This window comes from Phoxinus phoxinus, assembly GCF_949152265.1.
Source record: "Phoxinus phoxinus genome assembly, chromosome: 24".
Classification (NCBI taxonomy): domain Eukaryota; kingdom Metazoa; phylum Chordata; class Actinopteri; order Cypriniformes; family Leuciscidae; genus Phoxinus; species Phoxinus phoxinus.
In genome coordinates this window covers 7,323,303-7,345,055 of record NC_136899.1, presented here as the reverse complement: position 1 = coordinate 7,345,055, position 21,753 = coordinate 7,323,303, and the positions used below count along the sequence as shown (strand labels likewise).

The 21,753-nt window shown below is 38.6% G+C and overlaps 1 protein-coding gene across 6 annotated transcripts in view; it reads left to right on the top strand.

Moving 5' to 3' along the window:
- arhgap29a (Rho GTPase activating protein 29a) overlaps window positions 1–21,753 on the top strand; it is a 54,122-nt gene that overhangs the window by 20,469 nt on the left and 11,900 nt on the right. For 4 of the 6 annotated variants that reach the window (XM_079601425.1, XM_079601424.1, XM_079601427.1 and 1 more), the window contains 4 exons: window positions 15,219–15,362; window positions 19,171–19,267; window positions 20,457–20,529; window positions 20,895–20,955. In XM_079601425.1, coding sequence (XP_079457551.1) covers window positions 15,219–15,362; window positions 19,171–19,267; window positions 20,457–20,529; window positions 20,895–20,955 — 375 coding nt within the window. Of the gene's footprint in view, window positions 1–15,218; window positions 15,363–18,061; window positions 18,336–19,170; window positions 19,268–20,456; window positions 20,530–20,894; window positions 20,956–21,753 lie in introns of those variants that run through there. The other 2 variants (XM_079601429.1, XM_079601428.1) reach the window with 1 other exon arrangement.

Sequence of the window (21,753 nt, the reverse complement as noted above, 5' to 3'; positions counted from 1 at the left end):
TCCATATAATTTTTTCCGCATACTATGGAAGTCAACGGGGTCCATGAACTGTTTGGTCACCGACTTTCTTCAACTTTCTTTTGTGTTCCAGAAATCCAACAACTTGAGGGTGAGTAAATGATGACAGAATGTAACATTTTCGGTGAATTGACACTTTAAAGAGTGATGACGCCATAATCACTGTGAAATTCACACTGCTGGTTCAATTTGTATTACCAACAAAACAAAATTGAATGTATTGTAAATATTCAATATATTGCCCACCCCTTTTATGCATGTTAAAGGAACACTTATCCTCACAGATCATCACATTTCTTCCACAGCCACTTATTTATTCCTAAATCGTACACGAGGCACTTCAGACGTCCATTTAAATGAAGAAATACTCCTAATTTCCATTCACAAGTGACTCTTGAGCCTTGTTTACTCTGGTGTGTGTAGGAAATGAACATTCTGGGTATCTGGGTGATTAGTGTTTTGCTTCAGCGCACATCTTCAAAGTAGTAATTGTTGGTAGTGAACTGGGTGGGGCTGAAGCAGAGCATAAAAGAACTGGTTGGGAATCAGTTGCTCTGGTGTGATTGAAAGTGATTTAGATCCTTTCAGTTTATGGCTGTATTGTCTCTGCAGTACGTGGCTCCTCGTTTCTCAAAGCTTTTTCAGGAAGGGTCGGGAAACCATGGACCTTTTATCACAGTGCAATATTTCGGCTCGTTACAAAACATCTGCTTCATTCACATGCGCTGATGTGAGGGTGACTTTCTTTGTCACTCGTTCTTAGAATTGTTCTTCGAGCAAACTGGCAGCTTCTGGCAATGAGTCGACTTTCCCATGCAAGAATAGCAAGAACCTTGAGATCCCTCCTTAGGGAGTAGTGGTCTGCTATAGTAGGAATTCATTTTTTTTCTTTTCTTTTTTTTCTATCTGAAGTCAAGCTTGTCACCTTAAATGGCAATTACTAAACAGCAGCTCTCAGAGACAGCGCCGTTAAGAGGCTGACCTCTATGTTTCATTCTACTTGAGTTTTTGTGGATTTGAATCAAGAAAAAAAAAAGAAGAAGAAAAAAACATCTTGATGGCTTGATTTTTACATCATTCCCAGTTATGAGGTCTAGACAGCTTCCATAAAGATGTCTTCACAATGAGAGGGATTTTGAATATCTTGAAAGGGTCATGACCTTGCCCGGGGGCCGCACATGATGGACATGCTGGTAATTGGATTGGATTATTTTGGGGTCTGCGCTGGCCTGGGACATAACTGGCCGTTTGGGCTCTGAACTTGGAGGTCAGTATTGAAGTATTTAGTTTAATGTGGGGGTAGTAAGGGTTATGTTTTAGCTTATTTTAAAGACCAATAAACTTGGCTACATGTATCTATATTATGCCTATACTGTTGGTAGTGTAGATACTGATTTGATGTGTTGATTTATGTCGTGTGGAGATGGCGTATTGTAATTAAGGATGCTCAATATATCGGTACTATTAATATACTGGTTATCAGCTAACTTTTCCCCTATTTTTACATTCAGATTACCTAACGTTCATGTTAATGTGATCTTTAAAAACACTTTAAAAATCGTTTTTAATAATTTAATAACACTGTTAAATATAATCTTTAGCTAATATCAAAATAAATGTCAATTTTCCATACTGTACACTATAATTTTGTCATGCCTAAATGCACTTGTAGCATTAAAAATATTTTTTTATATATATATATTTTTAAAGAAATAAATATATTTTATGTATGCAAGACCAAATTGTTTAAAATAGTCAGCATTATCTATATTTGACTGCCATAATTCTGTATTTCACGGTATTTGCCTTAGAAATAGTCAATATAATGCAATAAAGCATGGCAGGTGGCATTTACAGAGCATCCATTGTTAGATTGACCTCTTGTTTTACATTTTGAGACCGTGTCTTTGATTTTCCGAGCTGGTCAGGTGTTGCATTTGTCCCATGGGCGGCTCATTCAAGCAGCAGGATGGTTGGCATGTGTCAGCTATTTTGGAAATGAAAAACAAGATGGCCTGTAATGAATACTGGCCCTATTCACTGAGGGAAATAAAGTGTGCAAGGTTCACTGCTCTCTTTATGATGTTTTGGAGACCCTCCATTCACGCTTGCTCGTTTCTGATGGGAACCACAGCGAGCTTTTTGCCTTTTGGATAATAATTTGGAAAGCGCTGTGCGAAAGCACAATTTCAAGTGTCATTTCTACGAAATGCTTTGGTTAGAAGGCATCGCTTTTGTTGAAATTATACACGACTGTCTGGCATGCTGAGAAATTGACACAATCGCCCTCACATAGACCAGAATCAGCTAATGGCTGATTAGCGAAACTTGTTATTGTGAAGTGCGAAGTAGAGTCTGGCTGCTTCTGAAAACTGATAAATGCTGCCTACGGAGGACGCATTCCAAGGTAGGAAGGCATCAAGGCCGTGCGAATCCAATGTTACCTTCAGTTCCCGTCTCCTAAGATACCTTCATCTGATCGATTTTGAGTGTAGAAGATGTTTCCTTCGCTGCTTTTAATATCCCACAATCCTGTGCTTTTTATTCTGTGACAGTTGAGCTAAAAAATAAAGATGGCACCTGAAAGTTGTGGTTGGTGGTCAGTGTGTGTGAATGTATGTTTTTGAGCAACGGTTTCCACATTTGATGTAATTTCTAGCGAGAAATTACTATTGTAGTAATTAAAGATTCGCTTAGTTTTCACCAAAACTTGCTCTATTTTGCTGTAGATCATTAAACCGTTATGCTGCCTCAGAAGTCTGTCTGAAATCAGTTTCTTGAGGTACCTTCATGTTAGGGTCTCGATGCAGATGTTACAATTCGATTCAATTTCGATTCTTGATTCGACTCCATGAATAGATTTAATACAAATCCTATATTTATAAAAAAGAACAGTGGACATAAGTATACAAGTGGTTAATTGCTAAAAAGAAATTAAGAACTTTTAAACTCTTTTAGGTACACACTTGGGTACATTAAAACAGAACCCAACTCTATATTTCAAATGCATACAATGACTAGACAGGATTTTGATGCAAGATGAAAAATGTATGCTGAAAATTGGACAAGTCAGAACAGTTGCATGCCTTGATCAAACAGGATCAGGTTATTTTATGTTTAAGTTAAAACAAACATAAAATCTCACAGCATTAGCTGTAACATGGAGGCTGCAAGTCTATGAAAAGTGTAGGAGAACTAATACTGGCTTATGGGTGATAGATAAATAAATATGGAAAAAAAATGGATTTGTGGCTTTTTAGAATCGATTTTGAATCGACCTCATTTAAAAAACTATTAATAAAAAAAAATTTTTTTTTGGCCCAGCCCTACTTCATGTGCAAAGTCATTGCCTGATAGAGCAGTGAGGCAACAAGTCAGCTGCCTAAGTTTTTCGGACACAGCCCATTTGTTTATCAATCCACTAACTTCTTTGGTCGCCCTGAAGTCTATGTGAACTAAGGGCTTCTCAGAGTGGACATTTGTTTATTACGAGCTCCTAAGGGACAGTAAACTGTTTCTGTTCTCCCCAAGTGCAGGATGGATAAATAATCAAATTGTCATATAATTTCCCTCATATTTCTATTTTTTTTGGGTTGCTTTATAGCTCACAGATGTTTAAAGTCTTAAAACTGTTCTGTTTACCCAAACATAAACACTTATTCAGTTATCTTAACTTTTAAGAGAATCAAATTAATCACATCTCACATACTTAATAATATCTCAGTACGGTTAGGTTCTTCTTACAGGTTTCTGTTTGATAGTGCTAGTGTAACCTTGAGAGGACCAGTCCGGTGTATTTTTAACTGTTAAATCAATATTGACCCTCTCCTGGTCAGCCATTACCGAGGTCTCGGCTCATCATTTTGATGGGGTGGGAAACACAGTCCTCTCCTCTCCCATCCCCCCCCACATACTCTGCATTCCTCCAGAACAAATGCTCACTTGTTGCTTTAGTGTCTTAGATCAACAGTTGCTGGATGTTGGACACTTTGGACAAAAAGAACCGGCATATAACATTGACAGTTCTGCTGTCCTATAGTACAGTGACTTTACAGTCCATTATGATGATTGGAAATGTTTGGAGTCAAAGGGAAAAAATAGTTTGTCTTTGTAATCCTTAATCAAAATGTACTGCTGTTGTCACTTAGGCCACCTACTATTGGATAATCAACATCTAAATAGCATTTAGGCAGTTATTTAGAATTTTAGAATGGGTGCCAAGTGTTCATGTATAGTTCTTTAAACTGTAGAGCATGACTCCAACAGCGCTGACATCTACCTAGAATACAGGCCTTGATAAAAGAAATGCAAGAATTAAATAAATATCTTATAAATAAATACCTTACCTAATAATAAAATGTATACCTTAAATGCAATGTAAGTCACTTTAGATAACGGTGTCTGTCAATTGCATTAATATAAAAATGAATATATGTATGTTTTGTAAATATAATTAATATTTTGAATTAGCATTTATTTTTATATTTCCCATTTTTATCTTAGTTTGTTAGTCATTTTATGTGTTTTTTTATTTTTTGTTAGTGTTTTATTTTCTACGTAGCTTTAATAATTTTTTTTAGTAATTTTAGTTCTTCAACTTTATTTTATTTCAAATAACAGAATTTGTTTTAGTTGTTTTATTTTATTATTTCTACCATAAATTTAAATTATATAATATAAATATATATTTTTTAAAAATTGGTATACAAAAAGAAGCCACTTAATGTCTAGCACGTTTGTTGAGCCGGCCTGGAAAGGTCTCAAACTGTTGCTGTTGAGTTTGTGGAGGGTCCAAACTGCCCTCGCAGTGGGGTGCAGGCCGAGTCTATGAGTGGGATTAGACCCCTCTTCATCCCCAGTGGCACCACATTGTGCTCCAGCCTGCAGTGCATGGGGGGCTTCCTCTGATCGGCTAAAAGTGATTTTCTGGCCCCTATTGTGAGGTGATTTGGGGGCTGGTGACCCACACCACTTGCCCTGTGAACGACAACCTTCAAACACAGGCATGAGGGACCACATGAACCATACATATGGGCTGCTTTGATCCCGAACAGATTTCAGATGTGTTTAGGGTATTTCTAGCTCATCTGTTTAAGAGAATTTGTTATTTGTGCAAAGTCAGTTGTGGCACAGCTGATTTTGTGTCATGAGTCATGAGTGCTTTACATTTAAAGTCAGTCACATCTGCATTTTAAGTGTTTGGTTACATAAATCTTTCAGTATTCTTAATGAGTCATTGGTATCAGATGACTTAATAGCTTGGTTGGCTGAACAGTAAAAGGTGATCAAAACGGTCATTTTCACAGTTCTGCAGTGTGGTAATGTTAATGTGTAACTTGTTAGGTGCTGAGAACTTCTCACCAGGTGTTTCACAGCACCCTCATCTGTCAGACGTCACTGTGAGTAATTCCTGGTGTCGGGCCAAGAATGTTTTTTAGGATTACCGTTTCTTTCCCATGTGATACTACGGCCTGTCTCTCAACTGGTACACATATGTTGTGTTGATTTCACTCATATATAACAATGAGAAATACAACTTCTTTTTTATGGGAAAAAGGTTGTGCACTAGCCCCTCTGAGAAAGCCAAAATGCTCCAATGTGAAATTCCAGCCTAAATTTAGCTGTCCCAAATTTCAGTGGCTTGTTCAGGCATTTTAATGCAGCTGTGATCCAGCTGTACTCCTGGTAGATGACAGATCTCCTCTGATATGAGATGCTTGGTGCAGCCACCAGTCAGTTCTCTAATAAAGAGTTCCTTTAATGGCCACTTTGAAGATATTCTTGTTCAAAGGCAAAGTAAATGAGCTCATAAATGAGTCCAGATCATCTTTGAAGATCACATTACACTTTCTGGTTTCATCAGAATTAGAGTTGGAGCTAGGAATCTTACTTAGAACCGCTTACAACCGGTACCATTTAAAAACAAATATGGTAACTAAATAATTTTCATGATGTTCATTTCCATTATGAAATCTTTGCAATATTTATTTAGTTAGTTAGTATGTAGGCTACTTTAAAGAGGACCAATGCCCATTTACAAAGTCTTGATTTTGTTTTTTGGGTCTACTAGAATAGGTTTTTTTGCTTGAATGTTCAAAAGTCTGTCAGCAACACTCTGTTTAGTTTCTGTATCTATGAAGCTCCTTTCCGAAAAGCGCAATGTGCTCTGATTGTTTAGCTGGATGAGTGTGTTGTTGTGATTGTTACTTTTGAGCATGTTTCGGAAATGTCCCGTCCCTTACCATAACTGCATTAGATCCGGGGTGGACAAAACAACATCTTTTGGACATTGCGACAACACTCTACTAGTACTAACTCAACTCAACCAGGCCCCGCACCCTTTATTTGTTTATTTATGCAGTGGGCGGGAATTATTTAAATCAGGAATATTGTGATGTGTACGTTCCTGTAAGAAAACTCAAGACTACAATCATGGCATTTCAGGGAGTTCAGAAACAGTGCGCACTGATATAGCGAATAAGTCCTTTTGGAGTGACTTTATGCTTTGTAACTTTGCAGAACATCTTCATGCTCAAACAGCAACATTACACTCTAAAGAAAGTTGAAAATGTTAAAAAAACACCAGCTGTTTTGCTCCTTTTCTCCTAGATTTCAGTGCTTATCTATAGTGGAGCCCATTCAGGAGGTGAACATGGAGATTACAGCCTTCAGGGAAAGCTGAATGTAGGGCAAGGTGACATTCATTCCTACCCTGAGCAAAACAGAGAATAATAGATAAGGCACAACTGTGAGATTTCAGGGCTGGCTGTACCATGTGTGGGTTGCGGATAGCTGTTCACTGCCTGGTCTATGCAGATTTGTGGAGTTTTAACAGTTAGCCATCCTGAAACAAGATTTGTAGGCTGATTCTTTTTTTTTTATTTAAATTTTTATTTTTTTTAAAGTGATAGCTCTATATTACAGCACATAGCATTTTTAAGAGCATTATTTTTTTTTGCCCATTTTCCTTACCTCTATTGTTGAATTTTCTCATCTCAACTATTCAACTTTTTCATCTCATTAGTAATTACTTATTCAAAAACACAGTTTAAGGAATAAAAAATAAAACACACTAAAATAGTTTTAGTCTATTTAGACTATTTAAAATAGTCTATTTAGGCATTACAACATTAGAATGTACTGTATTAAATCTTTTGAAAATCAGCAAGTCATGCATAAAATGTAAAAAGCATTTTTGTAGTTTATGGGTCTGTAGACTTACTTGTATTTATTAAAGCAGAAGTTACAGAGAGAAGGATCCACTGACCATTTGAGGCATTCAGATTAATACAAAGTCCTAACATAAGGAGCTCTGGAAGGAAGAAAGTTTACAGCAGGAAGTTTGGAGAGAGCTGTAACCTAGTCAAACATAGGACACAAAGGAATGTTAACAGTTTTCAAGAAACTGAAATGATAATGTTGGTCAATGGTAACAAGATACCACACCTGAGGGTCCCAGTAGCTTTGTCTTTTATCTCCAAACCAATTTAGCAAATATGGTCTACAGATTAACCCAAATTCTAGACAACCCCCAATCAAGCCCGCCCCCTCTGGATTAGCAACTTTAATCCAAGACGGCAAATTTATCCTGTAGATTAGATTAAGGTAGCCCTCCGATTGCTACTGGATTAAAATAGTCTGGAAAGCAGTAGATTGTATGTGTCCCTGCAGTCTCCTTACCCTCAGTAAAGTCAGGAACGGATTAATCTCCTCCGCTCCCACACAAAACACAAGGGGTTCTATAGCGTAGCCCTGCAAGACCAAATACTCAACTTGATCTGACTCAAATCCTGTTTTCGAGCAGTGGGTTCCTGGTACAAGATGAGTGGTTGAAGATTAATTGGCCCCTGTTTTGCATCTGAGGCCTGAGCCCTGGAAAGCCCATCAAAGAGACACAGCTTCATGTTGAGAGGGGAAACCCTGTCCGTGGCTTATCCTTGGCCGAGCAACAGCTGTCTGGTTTTTCTCACAAACTTTATGGGCAATTGCACAACTAGTGTTAAGACAGAATGAAATGTATACTTGTTCCACAAAAGAAAAAAAATGCATACGTTTTATTTTGGGGTGAACTATCCCTTTAAATGCTCAATATACTCAATGCATTCATGTTTGCGCACAAATGTGACGTGTAATGGGAAGGGTTTAGATATGTGAGAAGCAAAGGATTTCCATTTACATTGTTTTAATGCAAATTTTGCCATATTGCTAGCCTGGAAATTCAGACGGGACAGTCCGTCAAGTGGTCGTGGGCGGAGCATGAGCAATATGACATATTGCTCAGAAAATCCAAATGGCTTGATTATTGAGTGTTTAGACTTTTTGAGGATAAAAAAAAGAGTGAATGGATTTTTTTTCATTGTATGGTGGTTGTGCACACAATGCAAAGACACATTAAATGCAAACACCATATAAAAGTGATTTTTGCATCAGATGACGACTTTAAGGCATCAACCGATTATCGCTAGCGAACACGAGGTCCGTAAACATTTTGTCTGCACGCTCTAAACTGCAAGTGATGTATTAGGCTATATAAAAAAATTATAATTTTTATTACAAAAAATTAATAAAAGAGCCACAGGGGTTTCCACAGTTTTGTGCTTCCAAGTTCCAAACTTACATTTCCATTTTCCTTTCCATTGTGCAAATAGATTTTGTATTGCATTCCGCATAATATAGCATAAATTAATTTAGCAATAGATTACTTCAAGCTTTACTTTTTTTTTTGCATTATATGTAGGCTAATATAAATCATATGCTATTTTTAGAGGATGAAGCGAGTAATCTGTTTAGATCTAGTTTGAATAGGATTTTTCTGTCAGATTTCTGTAGATTATGCTAATTAGGACCTCTGTGAAGCTTTTTTTGTGTTTTACTCTGCTTGACTTTTGACAATAAGTCAAAAGTCGGTTCTCTACCTTCTGGATGTCAGGTCTGGCAGGCCCGAGATGAGCTGGTCGCAGTAATCCGTGCGGAGAGAGCTCTCTGTGTTCTGGTCGGCGTTGCTCTGTGGGAGATTTTCAGTCGTGTTGAATGCGGCATAGCTGGAATGCTGGGGCTCAATTCTCCTCATAAATGTTACGTGGGGAACAGGAGGGAATGGTGGCTGTCTTTTTTCCCGCTCTCTGAGTGATCGACAGCTCTGCGGTCTAATGAAAGAAACAAGCGCATTCCTGTCTCCATGCAAGGTGTCTGATTTATATGCAGAAGGAAACTTATGAGTACTTGGAATATTTAATGGAAGTGAAGATATTATGGTTGTCAAAATGGATGCATTTTGCAAATAACGTTTGGCTTCACAATCAGCTGTCCTTCAAGCCCTCCAGAAGTGATTCAAAATCAATTTGAAGAACATCTCAAAGTGGTATTTGAGGCTTTTCAACAATCAGGGCATTTTTGTACCATGATTTCTAATGGCAGTTGATGAATAATGTGACCTTACCATGTCATTCAAGACTGTGTTCATTTTTACACAGCTTTTTGTGTTTAATTACAGTTTTGTATTTTGACAAAAATATCCTTTCAATTTAGTTTATGCCTAATTCAATCATTTTAGAAAATGTTACTAAAATGGCATCTACTTTGAGTCAATATGGATGCCTGAAGTATAAAATCGTTGATATGATAATGATGCAATTTTCTTAGTTATCCTAGAAGAAATGAAAAAAGTCAATAATTTAATTGAGAAAATTTGATTAATTTAACGTTTGCCAGATATTTCTTTTTATGTTGGCGAATGTTCTACCTGTCCCGTTTGAAGTCAGATGCATGTCTATGCGAGTGTGTGTGTGTGTGTGTGTGCAAGAGGCTCTTTTAAACGTTGGCCCTTTGTGTGCAGTCATGGGAAAGAGTGGATGAAAGGTGGATCAGCAGGGTACTTTGGGGCAGGGGGAGATGCTAACGCAAAAGGCCCCTTTACCGCGGAGCATGTAATATCCTGATCCTGGGAGCTTCCCTGTCACAGGGGAGGACCTGGCCCACCTACCTCAACAGAAAGTGCCCCGGGGTGGGCCTTAAGCGCTGAGGAACGCATTAGACCGTCCACCCTGGCAACTCTGGTCAAAAGGGCATGTTAAAGGCTAAGTAGTCTGAATTTTACCAAGTCTTTTGACTTTAAGACATAAAGGAGGAATGTAACCAAAGATGTTGATCACCAAATTACTGACTCCTACACTGCTGTCGACCCCTAATCAGAAGATTATCATAATGAGTGTTCTTGCTGGTCTTTGTGATGGCTTTTCAAGCAGGTGGTTGTTGTGGGACTCCAATTAAAATAAATTTTCAATGGTATAATAGCATGTTTTTTAATCCTTTGTGGAGTGGGGTTTACATTAAATACCATAAGCTCTTTATAATTTGATTGGGCCTCAGCTGGCTCAATTGTGACATGTTTAGTGATTTCACACTGGCCGTAGACCAAGAGGCCCTGCCATCCATCTCTCATATTCTGGAGCTTTATTATTACATTGTTCTCATGATTAGCCATGCATGATTGAGCAAGATTGGGGTCGCAGGAAGAGGAATGTTGCAAAGGTTTAGTATTGGTTGGTACTGTATTTTTAAAATGACAAACTGTTCATTTAGATTTAATAAAAAAGAAAAGAAAAATCTGTTCATATTGGTTGATACTGTATTCTTATTAGGTTTTAATTTTAATTTAATTTAAAATAATATTATTGACTTTTTATGTGGCGTTTATATTGTAATTTATATAGCACAACATTATATAATATTATAATGTTGACTGCGTTGTCTTGTAGATTTTACAGTACTTGATTTTAATTAATATTGACTTAATTTTTGTATTTATTAGATTATTATTTTTTTTATAGAGAATTTTAAGAATTTCATTCATCAGATAATGGCCATAATGTGAAAGTAATTATCAGCAACAGCCAAAATTGTAATATTAGCGCACTCATTGTACTCTAAGCTTGTTTCTTATTACATTATTTATCAACGTTTTATTTACGTGCTTTAGTTTAGCAGGTTTTGAGGAATTATATTTCCAAGAAAGGAGCCTTGGCTGTTGTACTTATTTGGAAGACATCTTGTGTGTTCGTGTGTTTACATGTGTGGCCCCTCTTTTCCCGCTCCTACACTTGATGAGGCGTCACCATACAGGAATGCTGGGTTTCCATGACGCTAACTGGGTTAAAAAAAAAATTAGTTCAAAGTGGGCTTGCAGGAGTGGGCTTTCTATTCCTAGAAACACGCTTCCCCAGGTCTTAACCCAGGTGCACATATCTGGACCCAGGAAGAAGATCCCAACTTCCCCCTTCCTTCGCTCTTCCGTTCCCTGTGGAGTCCTGCGGCCCATCTCTCGTTTCTGAAAGCCTCCCAGATTTATTGTTCTATAAATGCCTCATGCTGCAGGCCCCGAAGAAGACATCCCAACTGTTTGCAAATGGCCCCCGGAGACAAAAGGAAGGTTCCCCCAATCAGAAAGGCTTTTCTTGTCCCGCTGAAAGCTCGCTCTTGGTTAAACAAGGTTTCCCGTCATCACCGGTGAGGGGTCTCTTCCCTGCTATATCAATCTGTTGGTGAGTGATCGTGTTTGGCCCCGGTTAGAACAAACTCAGTGCTGTTGTAACCATCCCAAACAGGGAACTGCAGGGTTAAAATCATCAACTTCCCATCCTTCCCACTGTTCTAGGATTCAGTTGTGCTAATTGGTTGTTTTTTAGGATCGGCCCAAACGAGCAGGGAGCCATTTAAAGTGTTTGATGGCACTGGGTCTTGTGGCCTCTATTCTCTCTGTTCAGCCATACCGAGAAGAACTGAACCACCCCCCCGTCCTTTCGGGATGCGTGACCGTGTGTGCATGTGAATGGGAGCGCTGTGTGGGGATGGGGCCTTGCTTTGTGTTTGTGTTATTGTCATTCAAAATGTAATGTCTTTAAAAGAGGGTTTTTAATTTGACCCCCACCAATTAAGAGATTTAGGCTCGGGTTGGTTGGCGGTCACCTTTGACCCACCTGCTTATTATACTCGTCGTCTTCGCATCACGGTGTGAAATCCTCTTCTGCTCCTTCTGTTTCTCCGAATATCTCCCTATCCGCTCTCATTCCCTCTTTACGAGATTGTTTCTCTTGATAGTAATGTAGATTTGTGTTGCCAAACTGATTGCGAATTTCTCTTAGTAGTTGTTCTTGGTCTCATGCTTCCCAAGTGAAATGCAAGCTTAATATAGCAGAGAACTTTAAGAATAGTATGGCAGTTTCAGCATTGCAGTGATTAAGATTAAGATTATACTTAGTCAGCTAGTTAGTCCCATACTTAACTCTGAGAGAGGTCTTGAGTGTGTGCCATGCTCTGAGAAAAACAGGGTTGTATACCATCTAGAAAAGCAAAACTTTGAATGTTGACTTGACAATCTTGTTTGAAAGTTTTGAAAAAAAGTTTAGTTTAGATATGGCTTATCAGATTTGTATGGGACTTGCAACATTGCAGGGATTAAGATTATGCTTAGTCAGCCATTTCGGTTGTACACAGTTAAGAAATGAATTGATGGTGTTTTTTACATTTTAATTCATTCAATACATTTCTTTCATGACTTCATCAGGATGGAGAATTGCAGTTCAAATTTGAACATAACAAAGTCTAATTAAAATTCAATAAATTCATACAGCTGTAAAAGCTAAATTTGTTGAGGAAAACTTGGATGGATGGAAGGATGGATAGAGGGGTGTGGCTAATTCATTTAAAAAATGCTAAAAACTTCTTATATTCCTAAAATGTCTTCAGATACCTGTTATAACTCCTCAGATACAAATGTAAAACACTGTCTGTAGGCAATGTTCCTCTTCCTCTTTCAAGGCCTCATTGACTCATTGAACTGTAGATGATTTAACTTGGAAAGCATGGTGACTTCACCATCGCCTAGAGTAGCCTTTTCCCCACAGCTCAGAGTAAGACATAGTAGAGGCTTACAGGAACACATCCTGCACACTCCCACATGCAATAACCTCATCTGATGTGTCATAGCACTCATGGCGAGGGGTCTCCGGGTCAGAAGTGCAGGGTTGGCCTCTTTCAAACAGGAGGGGAGCTGGTGAAGACTGGCTGCAGAAGATTAAAACAAAAGCTTGGTTCAGTTCTCATAAGAGAGCACTGGGTTATCTCATCAGGAAGCGCTTATACATGACACTTGATGAAGATAAATGAGTGCTAAAGCAACAGGACAGTGGCAGACCTGCTGTTCACACTGGTAAGGGCAGCAGGGTTGAACATCAATGTAGATATGTCATTCTGTGAGCTTGGCATATTGAGTCATGCGGTGGTTAGTCATTGAGCACAGGAGTTTTCTAACATTTTAATGCCAAAGACCCAAAAAATTATGACCCAAAGACACTTTCATGATTTATGTTATGTTGCAATGTCTAAATTGACTTAATTGAATACAAACAATTATATACATTTTTCGTATCTTGTGATTTTCTTTATATTATCAGCCATTTATCGGTTATTGCCCACATCATGAAAATAAGGGCCAGTATTTTTCAATATCGTTGCATCTATAAAATTGTTTTCCTATAACTTCCCTTGCGTAACTGTAATGTGGTCAGACTGCATTGGCTCTCTAAGGCCAGAGAGCAGCAGTCATTCATTTCCATGGTAGTCACCATCCACAGCAGCATTAGTTCCACCGCAGGCTCTTTTTGTTACTTTTCGGAAAAGAGATGGAGCGAAAAAAGAGGGTAGAGGGGGTAAAGTCTCCCTGATCCCCTTTTCCGTATGCCGGGTAATCCAGAGGCCACTGTCAGCACAAATGTGGCTTTGATAGCTGGGAGAGGGTGCGACTGAACATGGTGCCCCTGAATGCGTTTATGGGTAAGCGAGTGTGTGGGTATGTGTTTGTGTGCTATTGCGAATCTAGCGGGAAACAGGTCAAAAGAAGCTGTATAGAAAGAAGGCCCCATGTGGGAAGTTCAGTTTGAATGTGTCTGGAAAGTCGGCACTATTGTTGGGTTGTGCAATGTGTGCTTGGACTGACCAGGCAGCAGGCCGAAATTACATAATGAAAGCAAATGTGTTTCAGAAATGTTTATCTCATCCACAGAAGGTTAATGAGACGTGAATGTAGATGTAGTGATCCGACAGGTTCATGCCATTGTGTTTTTGTTTCTAATATAAACAAAAGATTCATTCAGAATAAGTGTAAGCTCTTCCTCCATCAGGTGTATGTTAAGTGTTAGATGACGTATTAGTTGGAATCAGGTGTCAAAATAACACACGAGTACAATTGATGTATTACAAAAGTTGCACTTGTGTTTTGTGTGTCCTTTCAGAACATTTTATTTTGCTATTACTAGAGGTGTTTGCTAAAACAAGCATCACTATTATCATTACTGTCATCACTCATGATGACACTCTCGGAGTGTTTGGCATGGTAATATGGGTATGGGTACATGGATATGACAATATTGACATGTTTGGTCTTGGAGGAATAGATCTGCTACGCTGCTGCTGCTGCAACAGAGCAAGTACGGGACTTGCTACTGCCAATAGATACACAGACACACAGCTGCTGTGCAATAGCATACATGAATTACCCATAGCAGATCTATACAGGTGGAGCTGGGGAAGGTGGAGGGTTTCTGATAGCGCAAACCAAATGCTACAGCAAACGCTGACCAAGTATTTAAAGGCTGAGCAGCGAGCTCATTGGCTACTGATACATCAGGGACCAATCAGCTGTTTCCTGATGTGACTGCAAGCAGATTGAGTTGAGGCCTGCGCCATCTATAGTTTCATGACAGAACTTTGTATTGCTCATATTTAAAGAAAAGACTGAAGAGAACTCCACAAACAGTTGAAAGTTGAGTCGTGAAAATGATGTGAATCTATCACCTTTATACAGTGCGAGCCATTGTAAAGACTGTAAGTCTATCCCTCACAGCCTTGTTTTCATCCGTTAAATTCAATATGGCATCTAACCCGACTAAGGCCTGTTAGGTTTCTTTCTAATTAATAAAACTTGCGTTTTTTGCCTAGTGAATTATAACATTGAAAGGATGGGCTCTTTTGACTTGGACCAGTAAGCAGCTGCTTATCAATGCTCTAGCAACGACCTATAACACCCTAGCAACTCCCTCGCAACCAATCATGTTTTTTCAGTTTTTTTTTTTTTTTTTTCAGAAAATGAAAAAAGTTTGTGACTTGTTTTTCTCATGACTGTAATGTTTCCTTATGTGTTTCAGATCACCAGGACTGTCTGCACCAGGTGGTTCACGAGCGTTTGGGAGAGCTGCTGCGTGTGTTGAAAGCTGTGATTTCCAAACACCACTCCTTAAATTCAGTTGAAATCCTCAGTGCGGCAGGGACCCTAATCGCAAAGGTCAAAGGTAAAGAGTTGTCTCACTCTCCTCCTTCGACTTAAATATTACACAGTGTAGAAGAATGAGGGAGAGACACTCATTCATTGCTATCTTGCTCCTCAAACTCTCTCTCACGGGCCTCCCACTCTTGTTTTGCACTCTGTATCACTCTAAATTGTCTCATGTCACTAGTAACGATAAACCCGAAATTGCCAGGGATGATTTTCCAGAAGGATTACCAGTGCATACAAAGCTCTGTGAGATACATGCGGAAATCAAATCCCTAAAAAAGAGACATCTTTGTTTCTCAAGCTTCTCTCAGGGCTGACATTAGAAAAGCAGAACAATGCATGTCTACAAGTGTGTGTTTGTGTGAGTGCACGTATGTGTGGGGGCAAACGCTTGCTCGGAGTACAATGTCCTTGTCAGAGTAGAGGAATCCCGTTTCACTCGGTTCCACGGTGAGAGATTAGCATCTCCATGCATGGCGATGCTTCACTTGGCTTGTGGACAAGAATCTCTGTATCTGCATAGCATCTAACAAACTTCTTATTGTGAGTGTTTTTCTTGTTTTCTAAATCAATGATGTTTTAAGTGCTGCCTAAGTGTGCATATAATTTTTAGGACCACTGTGTGCATGTTCATGTTCGTTAGTATTTATTTCATAGACAAAGATTAATCTAACCACATTTGCTGATATGTAACCTGTAGTGTCACTGATGTCAACATTCTCAGTGCTGAAATGTCTGCTGGTTCTCGCTTGTTAACACAAACAGAGGCAAGACTAAATGGCAGGTCTTGGTTTATTATGTGGTCACTTTACTTGCACTCTTCACTGTTATTGGGAACTGAAGCTAAAATGCCTAGCTTTGTTTTGACAGTTGATATCATAGCGGGTCATGTGATGTTTTTGTATAAACACATCCCCAAACCTTTCAGTTTCCTCTTTCTGTGCAGCTATTCAGTTTTCTCTGTGTAATCAAATTTATTGAATTTAAATCCGTTTTTTAGTCTTTAGTATGTGTAAAGTGTTTTTTCTAACATATGTGTATTTTGTACATGTGCATAAATAATAAATGTATTATTGACAGCAAGTTTAGATACTTCATGTATATGAATCCTTTGAGGTAATATACATATCAGAACATTAAATTAGATTTGATTAATTTAATTTAGATTTATTGTAATTGTAGAAAATTAGGTTAATTAATATTATATTATTGAAAATCTATAAATCTATTATATTCGAAATATTCTGCATTTACATTTTAGATGCTGTGCATATTGGATTTGGATTTCAGTGTTTAACCAAATGTACAAAAAAATAATGTTTAAACATTTTGTATGAAAATCTTTCAATACTAATTTCACTCTTTGATTTTCTAGAATTTGTAAATAATAATAGTAAGTTTCTGAAGTTAATTTAGTGCAATTCCAGCTTCCACCACTAGAGGGGCAAAATGCTTCTTATTTCTCTTATTTTCTCTCTCTCTCTCTCTCTCTCTCTCTCTCTCTCTCTCTCTCTCTCTCTCTCTCTCTCTCTCTCTCTCTCTCTCTCTCTCTCTCAGACACACACACACACACACTGAAACCTTTGTAATGTGACACTTGAATAATCAGTGTTCTAGCTCTGTGGCACGGAGATTAGAATAAGAGAAAGTTGAATATCCGGATCGGGGAGCTCCAAGCATGATAAGAACTCCACTGTGGAGTTTGAACAGGGCTGAATCTCTCATGTTCAGCTCAGCACATGCGTCCGCTGCCGAAATGTGACACTGACCCTCCTGGCTGGGCCTCAGGATGAGATAGGGACCAGCAGGAGTTTAGGCAAACCTTCATGGAGGCTCTAGGGAGGACTGCGGTCCAGAATGTTATGTGAACATCGCAATATAAACTCCCCAAAAGCCGAATATCCTGATGGGAAGATATGTGCTGATGTTGACGAACCTCGTGCGACTTGTCCTTGATGATTTTAGCGCTCAGCATACCGGCCTGTTCTGAGGAAATAAAAATAAGGCTTGTTTTCTTGAGCGAGAGCCACAAGGAGGTTTTTTACCTTCCTTTTTTCATCCTGCATTGCTGTTATGCAAGAACTCATGCAACGTTCTTGCACATATTGGGTTTCAAAAGTAATTGAAGTTTCTCTGTGGTACGGCGTCTCTCATGGGCTGCCAACAAAAAGGGGGTGTGTTTGTTCCCATCGGCCCTGTGGCTCTTTACCTCTCACCACCTACATCCCTCAGGGACGCTCCAAATCCATTCATCTGATGGGCTTGAGACCTTTTGACTAAGTGCTGCTCTCCAAATTCCCAGAGCTTACGGAGACAAATCCATCAAATTCTTCTTCTCACCCAGTTAGGACTGCATTTTAACCACCTCTAATGTGAGGACGTGTCAGTGTCATCCTTATCTGAACAGATAAGTCTGGTATCTTCTGTGGGAAACATCCAAACTGGGTCTCCGGGGGCTCAATGTTTGGTCTCATCCATGTTTTATCAGTTCCTCCCTCTAGATTTAGAGGTGAAATTGATTAGCAAGCCTCACTGGTGCCTGATTTCCCAGAGAGAAGGGGGAAAAACGCGAAAAAACAATGCCATTTTTGCTTGATGATGTAACTTCCACATTTGGATTGTGTGTGGATGGTGAGGGCTGCCATTGTGTTCTTGCGAGCTTCAGGATGTCCTGTTGGGGAGGGGTATGTGGAGGGACGAGGGGACGTGAGGACCAGACAGAACTTCGTAAACGGCGGTAGAAGGAGCTTCTGATCCGCGTCACGTTCGCTTCAGAATCTAAAAACCTTTTGGGAAGATCTCAAAAGGTCAAGAAGAGCAGCCTAGCGGTTTCGTCCATTCAGACCACGAGTGTCTTCAAGCAAAGTTTGTTGGGAGAATTTTGGCGAAAGAACGTAAAAAGTTTCCTGGAAACTAATCGATTTTGACTTTCATCTGTCTTTTCTTGGCGGTTTGGTGTGTGCTGACTGGATGGGAAGTGTAGTGATCGGTAAGTGTTTGCTTTGTGGAATTGTTTTGAGTCTTGAAGACAGCTTCTCTATTTGCTTTTTAGCCACTCTATGGTTTTTTGAGGGCTTTCAAGAGTTCTTAAAGCGTCTTGTTCTCAGTTGAGTGGCACCGGAAAGCTAAACTGAGACTGTAATGGTTAAATAAACCAGTAGTGAGCAGATAGGAAGGTATATAACAGGTGAAATCTGTTGTAATGGAGTACCTGGATATCCACTGGCCTTCTTTCTCTTCACAACTCCTCTTTTGGAGGGTGTGTTGGGGTGGATTTGGAATCGTGGGGGGAGGGTGTTGAAATAGGAATGGCGTCAGTGGTTTTGGCAAGGTCTGCCACTTGTTTATTTTCACAGTGTTTATTATTGGAGCTGATTGTAGCTTATTTACGCTGCTGTTTAGTTCCTCCCTGTCTTTACTAGTCCAGTGTTTAGACTCAGGAAACAAAGTTTTCTCTAGAGTACAGACTGAGCCATAATGTTACTCCCAATCTTAGAGTAGAAGTTGACTTTAGCATCATACATTTTTTTTATGTAGGATGTGACTGGAAAAGTTGATGGACACTAAATCTGTTTAGCTAGTAATTTATAATTGATTAACTTATTATTAATTATGTTTATATTATTATAGCAACACCTTTGATACATAGTAAAATATCCATAGCTATACATTAATATATAATAGGATTTTATGTATGTTTATTTATTTATTTATTTATTTATTAATTCACTCATTTGTTTCAGTATCCATGTAATAATCAAGATAAAGTATTTTAATATTTTAATTTCAAACATTTCTTTTTCTCATCTTTTGTCATCAAACAGGTGTTAACTTCAAGGAAGTGAATGAAGACAATAAGCAGACGCTCTTTTCCGAGATCTACACTTCCATAGATACATTGGCCTTCACGTTTGGCAATGTGTAAGTGCAACACAGTTGCTTCATTATATGTTACTGTAAAATCCTTGGTTTGTCACGAAACATTATCCGATTAGTCATTTAAAAAACATCTGCACAGAGGATAGTGACCTCCCTGAGTCAGCAAGCTGAATGTGTGTTCAGCTCATGTCTGTTTTATAAGATAACACTGACTCTATGTGGTTTAGGTGTTGCTTGTTTTTTTTCACATCAGGAGTGTGCACGATTGTGTGTGAGTCATTAGCTTTGTTCCTAAACCTAGTGAACTTCAGCATTTTAAGGCATCATAGACAAAAGCTGTTTCAAAGGGCAACTTGATTATAAAATGCTTTGTTTTTGAAAGATTACAAGAAAGCATTGCATCGTTTGAATAGAAGGCAATGGCTGCATCCAAACATGCATACAACTCCCGGTATTCATAAAACAGTAGGCAAAAAGTACCCGGTGAGATTCTGAAGTGTGCATCCAATGGACAATGAGGCCACTGGAGATGAATTGTGAATGGCAGCAAAGTGACATAACTGACATTGCAAGTCACACGATAATAACAACGTGGCAATGTAGTATTTACGGATTACATTCATACTACACATTCATGGCATGTAGAACATACTTGTTTAACGGTTGTGATGTAATTCAAAAGAATATGCAATTTTCTGAATATTTGTGTGGTATGTATGTTTAAGTGTATTGCAGTGTTAGCTTAGCAACATGCTAACAACAAACTCTATTGGAATTAAGTCAAGTCTCCCTTGCTAATTTTAGTCTAAACTTACTTTTTTTTTTAGTTGCTGCGTATGTAGACCACTCCAAAATGGTTACTTATGAGGTTTCATGACAGTTACAATACTGTCCACACAGAATGTGTTTTTAGCATTCCACTGCACTGCTTTTCCATTGTTTTTCTATGTAAACAAGTGTTAGAAGAATGTGTTTCACCATTGTACTAGGGTTTTGCGTCTTTTGCATCATGACGCTCAAGTTAAAAGTAGTTCAACGTTCCAACGCAGTCACTTACAAGGTTCCATGACGGCTAGAATGTATTTTTGAGATGCCGCTACCTATGTAGGTTATATGTAGCAAGCTGTCTCAATAGATTTTTTTAAACAAAGCTTTGGTCCTGCTGTGCATGTGCGCTTATGTGTGTGTTGTTTTAATGTTGAGTTTGTTGTTTTTGTCTTGTCTTCCTCAGAGTGTCTGACTTCCTTATGGGAGATGTAGAGAATGGCTCAGCCTCGGGGCTTCCTCAGGCCCGCAGGAGCAGGGTGAGATTTCCCGCTTTCCACTCCTCATTATACACTTTAAAGCAGTAAGAATAACAGGTGGCTGTATGTCACGTCAAAGGCTTAAGGATCTGGCTGCTTTCTGCGCTTTAGAGGTGGGGGTCAGAGAGTGCAATACTCAGTAAAGGAAAATAGAAACAAGGTCTGTTTTGGAGAAGAGGGCTCTTCCTGTTTGGATCGCCCCCTTGATATATCTCATGGAAAAAGCCAGTGACACTTTGGCATTGTGATTTGACTGAGTACTCTTAGATAAACCAGATATGGAAGATAAAACGTGTTTCCTTTTCTGTATTGGATTTTTTGTTCAATCTGCCGTCTTTTTTATTGTTCCCTGTCTTTTATTTCAGTCTTTTGAAAACCTGACGGTGGAGTCTGGAGGATGTGGACCGGAAAAAGATGACCCTCCAGGTGAGAGTCAATAAAAAATTATCAAGAATTATACTGTAAGTTACTTACTTATACATTTAAGTTACTTAATAAATATTAGATTTAATATTTAAATATTAAACATATTTAAATGAAATAATTTAAAATCAACATGAAATCCAATTGGACAATTTTCTCCTCATTCCAAATTTGTTTATTTATTAATTAGTTAATTAATTTATGATTACTTATTTGATTTATAGATCTGCCTCTGAAATGTTTTTATTTTATTTTATTTATTGATCTGCCTCTGGAACTTTTTATTTTATTTGATTGTTTCTCTGCCTCTGTTACAACTTTCTTTTTCGACTGTTAGCAATCTTTCTTATTTTTCAACTCACTCCCCTCCAACCACCTTAAAGGACAGTTTTTATGATTCAATTGATATCTGATGGATACATTTAGGTCTGTTTTTTTCCCTTCAATATCTTGTTTCAATTGGAAACATGTCACATTACAGAAATAAAACCACAATCGCTAAGGTTTGAATTTAGCAGCACGGATCACACCCACATACTGTAGACTCGCACATATCAAACAGCTCCCTGTTCTCAGATCAGTTTTACTGATCATTCTCAGCATGTGTGAATAAACTCTCGGCTCACACATTCGCTGTCACTTTAAATCCTGGCAGGGCTGCTTAGTGACAATCCACTCTAATACAGCCCCAAGGTCAATAAACACTTTCCTTCTGTCCTACACACACATACGCAAACACCCTGCCCCTGGTGTAAAATCACCTATGTCTGGGGTGGGCTTGCTGGGATCCATGCGACAGCC